The sequence below is a fragment of the Etheostoma cragini genome, chromosome 20 (genome assembly GCF_013103735.1).
Source record: "Etheostoma cragini isolate CJK2018 chromosome 20, CSU_Ecrag_1.0, whole genome shotgun sequence".
NCBI lineage: Eukaryota > Metazoa > Chordata > Actinopteri > Perciformes > Percidae > Etheostoma > Etheostoma cragini.
The window spans coordinates 22,245,939-22,255,775 of record NC_048426.1 but is presented as its reverse complement, the minus strand read 5'-3'; the positions used below and the strand labels follow the sequence as shown (position 1 = coordinate 22,255,775).

The window sequence follows — 9,837 nt, the reverse complement described above, 5'->3', positions numbered from 1 at the left end:
AACACACACACACACACACACACACACACACACACACACACACACACACACACACATTGCCAAGGTAAACTCCAGAGATTTAAGATGGAGACGTTTATACACGCATTCATGTGGGTCTAAAAACAGCAGATTCTCTATGTTTTGTGCCAATGTGTGGTATTTAAAAAAAAAAGGAAGACCAGTTGAGAAATGTTCTGAACGTCTCGCCACTTTTTGTTGATGTTGTTCTCAGGGTAGTAAAGCCTTGGTCACTGTTGCCACAGGTGTAAATTACAGGATAATGGCACATTACATTTTTCCTAATTTCTTAAGATTCTCCTGATTCAGTTGTAATCTGGATCAACAGAAGTACTTCCAGCCTGACATGTGGGGCACGAGCCACGTGCCGGACGTCCCTCACTTTCTGCTCTGTGTGTGTTGCTGTTCTCAAACTCTGTTCGCTTTGGGAAACTGACTAGAACAATCCACGCTCAAAATAGAAAGTTTTTAAGGAAATTTGGATTGTGCAACAAAGGAGGCGCGCTTGGTTCTTTTGAAAACTGGACGTAAAGGTTTACAAAGAATATGTTTTCTTAAGAAAATCCTTATGCCCAAAAACAGCTTTAGAACAATAATATTTTTTTTTCTGAAATAATTCTACTACTGTAACAATTTGAACCATTAGGTCAATAACAATGAAAGAGCTGTCCATAGCAATTCTAACCATTTGGACCCATAATGTCCCAGTTAGAGAGTAAATGCCATCATAGAATGACATTTCAATACATGTTCTTTGTAAATCTTCACAATCATTCATCAAAAAAACCAAGCAGGCCTGCCTTGTTGCACAAACAACAAATCCCTAGATTTCTAGACTACAGTACGTTTCCCGTCTTCTATGGAGACAAGGAGTTGAGCTACTACTCTGCCTGAGACAGGTTTTGACCTACTGCTGGCAACTCACATAGCGGGAGTTTGTAAATTCCACCACAGGGATATTAGAATAGCATTATGGATCAGATGTTAACGGCCATTAGTGGCTCTGACCTGGGCTGCTGGCAGACATGGAGTCATAGATCATCTTGCAGGCCTTCAGCATAAGCTCAATCTTTTTCTGGGGAGAATACTCTAGATGGAGGCTGTTCAGTTTGATGCTGATCTTCTCCATAGTAGAGGCCTCTGGGATGGCAGTGGTTACTCCTAATGCCGTGGTGGTGCTGCCTAGGACAACAGACTGACATACACACCAAAACACACACTATCAGCATCATAACATCAACTGCTGCTGCTACTAAAATGAATATCAATGTGCTGTACTGTACCTGGTTCTGTGCCAGTTGTTTCAGGCTGCCGTCGTCGGTGTGTAGTTTCTCCAGACTCTGGTAAATTGGCTCCCTCAGTGGCTTCAGTACACTCTTACACAGAGCCGCTTCTACCATGCTCTCTGCATGGACACAAACATGTATAATTCATTCAATTTATTTAATTATTTTGACAACAATTGGACAACAACCCCGCTAACTAACGCTACACCTTTGATAATTAACCCTGTTACACATTTTTTTTACTATTTCAGCTTGTGTAAGGCCTATCAGTGCTTTATGAACATAATGAACACACTTTTGAAAATACAGCAATAATATTGAAAACCGTCATCTTTGTGGTCACTATAACCGTGACGTTAAATATTTATACCGTTACATCCGTAACATCAACATATTTCAAACCTCCTGTTGCCAGTTCTTTGCGCAGGCTTATGACATCATCAGGGTTATTTTCTCAGATCTTACAAAGACAGAAGACATGACACAACTGTTTTCACAGGCAGAGTAGTAGTACAATTTAAATGAGTAAAATATGCAAAGGACATAACAGGTGCAGAGAATTCCCCATATGGCCATGAGCCCCCCCCCCCTTTCCTAGTCACTACACTTGCACTAACCTTCATCCTTATTACGCAACAGTTACTTTGTATGTACATATTTTTTACTGCATTTATTCTTTATTTCATATTAATGTTTCTTTGTCTGTTTGTGAACGCACCTTTCACCAAGGCAAATTCCACATCAATGTAATTATTGTGGCAATAAAACCTTTTTTGATTCTTCTTCTGATTTTGAAGAAATCAGTTGGGAAACAAAACAGACAAACATCTTAAATAAAACATGACATAGTTTTAGAGTTACCCAGTTTGTCTTGTGCATACTGATGCTGCGGCTCCAGCATAGCTTGCAGCTCGGTACTCTGCAGTAGGTAACTCTTCAGCTGAGTCATCATCTGTCGGATCTCCTGCAACAGCTCGGTGGAGGAGGAGTGGTTCGACATGGTCTCCAAGGTGAATGCACGGTGCTCTTTTACCTAAATACAAAATATGAAAACAACACTTAGATGCCAGTTGCATTTTCAAACTATTGGTTGATGTTGTTATCCATAGAAATCCAAATATATCTGCTGGTTGTTGAACTCAAAACAGATGAGGTTCTTTTCCCCTCTGTGTACCCACTCACCAGGTTCCCAAAGTAGCTCAGAGGGTCCCTGGCCAGCTCTACGATGCGCTGTGTGAGGCGGCGGTTGTGGCTGATGAGGCCCGTGATGACGTTGGACAGGCGGTAGCGTGCTCGGTCCAACATAACAGTGGTGGAGGTTCTCTTTACTGGGTTGGGATACTCTGCAGGGCGACTGGAAAGAAATATACAGTAAGTATGTATTTTGATCTCTCTTATACATCTCCACCACAGTGTTTGATTCAGTGTCCTTGTGACTCATGTCACGCTTTTAGAAACATTCAAATATGGAAACATTGTGCAATTCATGACTCGTGACTTTGAATCCTTTGAGCATAAAGTGGTACTAGTTGATTATGAGGGCCAGTCTTCACTCGTCTGAGACCTTCTGTGCATGGAAGTATCATATAGAGAAGAATTCTTTTTGATGATTTGAACTCTGTACATAGTTCCTGTCTGTCTTAATAAATGCATGTGGACCAAGTACGGAGTTTGGTCTGGTAGCTCCGACATCTCTCCATATAATGCATGTGTATAGGTCCTGTTTGCATGTGTGTGTAATTCAGGACTATGTGTGTGTAATGTGAATGATAATTAGACAAAAAAACAACAACCTAGTAGATTCTGATATTCTGCATGCCTTGACTACAGTGTTACAGTTTTTTAGCATGCAATTTCAAACCCAGCCCAGCCCAGTACTTTAGTGTCTTTACACCAGCCAATCCAAACCTACTTGTGGTTTTGCTCCTGTTCCAGGTTCAGCTCTCCTTCTTCCTCTGTGCTGCTGGCAGAGCAGGAGTCGGGATCAGTTAGTAGCACAGCACCACCCTGGGGTGAGTACAGCGACACATCTGGCCGCCGCGCCGGGGAGGGAGGGGGCCCTCTTATCCCAGCAGTCTGATTAGCTGATCCTCCTCCCGCCTGGATGGGGCACACAGGTGCTTTTGGGGGACATGGTTTCCTCCTTGGCGGAGGGACTGGACGGGATGTTTTTTTCACTGATTGAGAACACGGTGAGCTGGATTTCTGTTTGTCCTCCTCTTTATCCATTTTCATGTCTATTTCCTCCTTCTCATCCTCTTTCTCTCTCTTTTCCCTGTCCTGTTTAACCTCCTCCTCTTGATGTGGGCTACGGTTGTCTTGCTCAACCCCCTCATCCAGCTGACCTGATTTACTTCCCGTTTTCTCCTCTCCTCTCTCTCCTCCCCCCTCTCTCTCAGTTTGCTTTGCAGGTCTTTGTCCCTTCTCTCTCTCCATCCCGTCTCCTACCTCTCGGTCTGCGCTTTTTTTGGACGAGGTGCGACGGAGAGGAGCAGGAGGCAGCGGGGGAGCGGCTCGGCTCTGCAGGGGGACAGGAGGCCTCGATGGAGTAAGTGATGTAGACACTGACTTCCTCTCTTCTCTCTCTCCTGCTCCTCCCTTTCCTTCCTCTTTTCTCTCAGCTGCTGGAGTCACAGAAGATGAAGTGTGAAGCGAGGGGGGAGAGGAGAAGAGGAGGCCCATCCCTGACCCTGAGCCCAGGCTGGGGGGTCGGGGTGGGGGGCGCTTGTACTTGATCTCGTGTTTGGGCGTTGTCTTAGTTTGACCTTTGACTTTAGCTGTGCTGATCTTCTGTGTGACTTCTCCATTCTGCAGGGAGGGGGTGATGTTTTGATTGGTGATGATATCAAGTTTGGAGATAGAGGACTGCTTCAGGTCTTTGTTGGGGCTCTCCGTGACTGGGTTGACATACACATACACTTTGCTGTGGTTGTGATCCAAAACCAAGTCCTGGTTCTGGGCCTGCTGGTTCAGATCAGACGTCCAGAAATCTGAAACACATGCAGTCAGTGTTTAAAAAAGAAAAGTTGCTAAGTACTCATTTCTGTTTTTATATTTTTTAATTTCTCTGTAATGGCCTGTCTCATATTTTAGGATTATACAGACACGCTGTTTTATTGTAGACTTTGGAAAACTCCTTACCACAAGGTCCCCTTACTGGAGATGTCAATATCTTTATTCCTATTAAATTTGGGAATGGCTCACTGGGCTCATACACAGAAAAAACACCCAGGCTTCCTTACTACTGTGTATTGGGCCCATTGAGCGTATGCACTACATTGGAGTAGGGACTACAAGCCTCCTACAGCTGAGCTGGTTGAGCAAATGTTCCGCTGGCCGAGCTGGCTAACTTCCTCTTGGCTCTACACATGGATGGGATAAAATAAGTGAATCCCACAACTCTTGTGTACTTTCCATATGTTACTGGACTGAATGGATTACATTCCAAAAATATAATCATCACTGTTTTACAGTTGCTGCTTTTCCGGTGAGTGTGTATGGGAAGAATGCTTTCTGGGTCAGTGTGCTTAACTTGATGAAAGATAAAGTTGCAGTACCCTGTGTGGCCACTTCACCTAAATTACTTCCCAGCTCAACCCTGTTCCTGAGGGCACTGGCTTGCTGCATTGACATTGAGTCTTGTTCTCATTGTGAGGTTGCCAGGCTACCAGTGGAGAATCTAGAAAGTCACTGCACCCAGACAAGAAGGAGTCCTGCGCAAAAATAATTACACTTCGGGCTTTGTACCAATTAAATAAGCAAAATATAACTTTGGTCATTAAAGCTGCAAGCACAACAAACTATGAGGAGCCTATTCCCCGGAGTCTTCATGTCTTTTTTTTCATCCAGCATGTTTCCTTGGTTTAGGGTGCCACCTAAATCATGGTTGCAGCTGTCCCGATGGTCCTGCTCAACATCCTGCTATTTTTCAAAGTGTACGTTCATTCTGTGTCTGTATTTTCATACATGTCGTCTTTCACTGATGTATCCTGCTTGTTGCTCCAGCAATGACCCAACTCCAATGCACTAATAATGCAGATTTATCTACCTGCACCCATTGCAGAGATGACCTCCAGCTCCTCTCTCTTCGTTGCTGTGGTAATAGCCCAGGGTAATCTCAGTGGAAGGGCCAGAATGTCCCTGTTTGGTGGATTTATTAACAAAAAGGCATCATTAAGTGTAAGCAGGGAGTTTTAATATGACATAACGCAAACTTGTCTGTGTGTGTGTGTGTGTAATGTGTGTGTGTGTGTGTGTGTGTGTGTGTGTGTGTGTGTGTGTGTGTGTGTGTGTGTGTATGTGTAAATGTGTCTCTTAGTTATGTGTCTTGGATTTTTTTATGGTGTAAATGTGTGTAGATATTGCATGTTATGGATGTTTAGTGTATGTACTGAATAAAATCTTTGTGTACGTATGTTTATAGTTTGTATTTATTGTACATACACTGTATGCATGAATGTATACTGTAAATGTTTGGCTTAAGTGTCAGGGCGTCCTCACACTCTGAGTACCTTTTGACCCCAATGTCCGGTTGGTTTGACTAGTGTGGTTGTTTCGTACTGTGCCTGGACACGCTAAATCCAGGCCAACTTGAAATAGGTGGGCCAGGGCATGGTTTGGTGGGACTCAGGCACGCTACGCATCAGTGAGGTCGCTAAACATGCCCGAAAACGGAACTGATGAACTGATGGTGTCAGAAACACCATCTTGTGGTATAGAGAGACAAAAGGGGAAAGCTTAGACAACATCAGGTTATTCATAGGCCACAGATCAGGGAACGAGAATATTCAGGCACACCTCTTCATGTCTGATTATGATTGTCTCTCTATGAATTCAGAGTAGTGTAGACAGCTGCATGATAAGGGAATGTTTTGTTTCAAGACTGTCTCCTTTTTGAGGTTGGTGGGTCTGCCACACTTTTGCCTACTTCCCAGAAAGCGAGAGAGAGAGAGACTGCAATTGTGTTTAGGCACCTGCAGCATCTTTGTTTACCTTAAAGGTTCGGTAAAATGTAATCTATATCCACAATGTTCCACTTCTGGAAATTCCACTGAATGTGACTCTTTTCAACCAGAAGTCTGTTTCCTTCTGCTTTCTTTGTATTGAAATTTTAAACTCCAGTGGATTTATAAGGACTGGTTACCTGGTCCTCAGATCTCTGCAGGGTAAATCCAGACAGCTAGTTAGACAATCTGTCCAATCTGAGTTTTCTGTTGCACGACTAAAGCAACTTATAACGTACACATGTTCCACCAAAACAAGTTCCTTCCAGTGGCGATTTTGCAGCTGCACCGTTGGGCGCTTAGCGTCACCCAAGATGTGATTGGTTTAAAGAACTGCCAACATACCAGAGCACGGTTTTCTCCCATCCCAGAATGCTGTGTGGACTAGCCATACCCTCCTCCGTAGCGCTGTGAGGGAAGGTCTGGCAATGCAAGACTAAGCTTAACATAATGGCCCTAGCGTGGGTTTGAATACGCCTTCAGAAGGACAGGAACTTCGGAGAGTTGGGACAGCATTGCCCAATAACACATCATGGTTAAACTATACTGCCTGCTCAAAGGGGCTCTAAGCGATGTCACGCGTGTTGTAACATAGAGCAAACATACAGCTGCCTGTCTCCAGAACACACTGTAAAAAAAACTTAGTCTCTGTAGACAGCCCAGGGTCTACAAACGGCAACAAAAACTAACTGCACCCACCTTCAACACGAAGCATACACACTCAGAGTTCCAGCGCTCCAGCCAATAACAGACAAGAAGGATTTGGGGGTGGGGGTGGGAAGCACAGAAGGGAGGGGGAGGGGACAGGATGAGGAGGAGGAGGAGGGGGGAGCAAGGTAGTTTTATTTGGTTCGAAAATACTTCAAACGTCAACAAGAAGTAACGTCACTTGATAGAAAGAGCACCTTTAATTTTCTCCTCAATTAAGAGTAAGTAATTAAGTAATTGGATTAAGTAATCAAAGTCTCTTGTACCTTCATCACGTATGGAAATACTGCTCCTGAGTTGTTTCTTAACAATCTGGCCCTGAATGTTTTTAAACCGTCTCTGATGTTTTATTGCAGTGGGAGGGCAGGCCAGGGGTAGCGGGGAGGGGCGACAATTAAGATTGTGCACGGTTCAAGGCAACAAAAAGCGTGAGTACACCCTTAATGTGCACTTGTATGCACTTGCACTTGTGCTCACAAATCGTGTTTGTTATTTTAGTGGGCGTGTAATGTTTTTTGTGTACTGTATATGTACAGTATGTGCATGTGTCCATATGTGTGTGCAGTGTATGTGTATTACCTGCTGGCACAGTAGAAGGAGATCAATTTGAAGATGTCATCAAAAACCAGAGAGGAACCATCTAAGTGGAGAACTGTGACAGAAAACAATGTAAGAATGAATAGCTAACTGCTCTGCTTTCTATGCTCTGGTAAGCAAATCCACCCTGTGGAGTTTTAACAGTAGCTCTCTGAGGTATGAAGCTAGGTCAGTGTGTGGCACATACATGTCTTGTGTTGTTTGACCGTCAGGTTGTGAACAAGCGGCGCCCCCTGATCATCGGGCAGCCGCACCGACAGTGTCATGTCCTTGTCCTCTGTGCTGTTTAACAGGAATGCCTGCAAGGGTCAACATGTGGTCACAACTCTGTGAGGTCAGAATGGAGAACATGTACAGTAAAATGCTGAGTCAAGACTTACACAAACACACACAGTATGCAAACATAAACTACATAAACCACAAACATACAGTAAATCCATTATTTAAGACAACAATTTCAGAAAAAGCGGTTTTATAGCTTCATATGCCACGGGTTGAGCAACAGCAAAATATTACACACACTACTACAGCCTGTATTAGTCTGTATATTGATTGACTATTTAGGTTTTAAAAGCAGATTTTATTCTTTTTGCAGATCCCATAGCTTCCTATAATTTCCCAGAAAGAATTTATTTACACTGTGAATTCATAGAAAGAGTCCTGGAAAAGATGACGTCATTGTGGAAAAATTAGACACTGTTCAGATGAATTGTTACGCAATCTAATCTTTTAGTGCACAGAAGGTCATCCAAAGATGGAAAGTTTACAGTCAAGCATATGAAATCAGAGTTTTCCATATTACATGACTCAAATGAATAGTTTGAGGTGTTATAAAATGCTAAAATTTGCTTTCTTTTACCGAGATCGAGATAAAAGGATTGATATAAATCTACAACGTGCATTAAGTATGGAGCCACAATGCAGCGTGAGGAGACCATAGACAGTTAAAGATATGGACCAACAGATCCCGTTGCTCTGGAAGGAGACCAGTGAAGGATATAAGAAACACTTTTCTGGTGATGCTGAGTGTTACTGTGCTGCCTTGAACTGTGCTTGAAGATGTACATGTGACGTGACCAACCTGTCTGAAAGTTGTAAGTCTTCTGGTAGCTGTGCAAGAGAAATCTCAATCATTCCCAATCAGCAGAGACAGAGAGCGTAGGTATATGTTAGGAGATAACATAGGCACAGGCTAATTATTGCTAACTAAAATGCTAGTTGACATTAATAATTACACCAAAACAACTAATGGAAGTTGAAACTGTCTGCAAGCTTCTCCTGACAATACAAAGATTTGTAGTGTTTCTTTAGAAATAAACAACGTACATATAGAATCTTTAAATGCTTCAGATGTAAAGTTATTCACTGCCAAAGTGGCCCCAAAATGGATGCAGACAATGGAGTGCTTTGTAGCATTAAAATGGAGCAATAGGCGCTACGCTTCGTGAACGCACACTTACCTCATTGGAGGTTTACAAGCTACAAGCTTAGCTTAGCATAAAGACCTGAAATAAGGGAAAACAGCTCGCCTAGCTCTGTCCCAAATTTAAAAAGTACAACGACCAATATCCAACATTTGTGAAGCCCACTGTTGTTGCTGTTGCATGTTTTATCTTGTTTATTTAATCTGTGCACAAACAGAAAAAAATGCAATTTGTGGTTTAAGAAGAAGTTAAAGGGGTGCTATGCAGTTTTGGCCATGTCTTTGTCAGGTTTCTCTATAGAGCCCCCCCTTCAGCTTCAGAATTTGGCAGCTCCTATGTTTACTTGTGTCTGACGTCTGCTCGGTCAGTCTGCTGTGTCCTCTTTTTCTGTTCCTCCGACAATGCTTTCCTAGCTTAGATATAGATTTTTTATTTAAACTCTATTTGAAAGATTTGAGGTAAAAACAATGGGTAAATGTGTGCGTGTCTCACCCCGGCCTTCTCTTTCTCCATGACACTTGTGCTTTGGTCTTGGCTGAGTCCTTTGGGCTGCCACACCGAGACGCTCCAAACCAGCCGATCTATGGGACTCAGGAACGGAGGAGTTGGAGAAGATGGCGGGATAACAGGTGAAGGAGGAGGAGGAGGAGATGAGGAGGAGGATGAGGGTAACGGAGGAGTAAGAGGAGGAGGAGGAGGAGTGAAAGAGGGATCAGAGGAGACAGTTGGTTGGAGAGAAAGCAGTGGAGAAGGAGATACCGGAGTAGGGGAGAGAGGAGGGGGAAGAGATGGGGGAGGAGG

The 9,837-nt window shown here is 43.4% G+C and overlaps 1 protein-coding gene across 1 annotated transcript in view; it reads right to left on the bottom strand.

Annotated features, from left to right (window-relative positions):
• rin3 (Ras and Rab interactor 3) overlaps nucleotides 1-9,785 on the bottom strand; it is an 11,964-nt gene extending 2,179 nt beyond the window's left edge. The window contains exons 1-9 of the mRNA XM_034859166.1: nucleotides 9,529-9,785; nucleotides 7,800-7,911; nucleotides 7,595-7,667; nucleotides 5,353-5,444; nucleotides 3,217-4,294; nucleotides 2,487-2,658; nucleotides 2,166-2,337; nucleotides 1,302-1,423; nucleotides 1,016-1,213 (exon numbers count right to left, since the gene is read on the bottom strand). Of these exons, the coding sequence (XP_034715057.1) occupies nucleotides 1,016-1,213; nucleotides 1,302-1,423; nucleotides 2,166-2,337; nucleotides 2,487-2,658; nucleotides 3,217-4,294; nucleotides 5,353-5,444; nucleotides 7,595-7,667; nucleotides 7,800-7,911; nucleotides 9,529-9,549 (2,040 nt within the window). The 5' untranslated portion in view covers nucleotides 9,550-9,785. The remainder of the gene's footprint in view (nucleotides 1-1,015; nucleotides 1,214-1,301; nucleotides 1,424-2,165; nucleotides 2,338-2,486; nucleotides 2,659-3,216; nucleotides 4,295-5,352; nucleotides 5,445-7,594; nucleotides 7,668-7,799; nucleotides 7,912-9,528) is intronic.
• Between the last annotated feature and the right edge of the window lie 52 nt (nucleotides 9,786-9,837).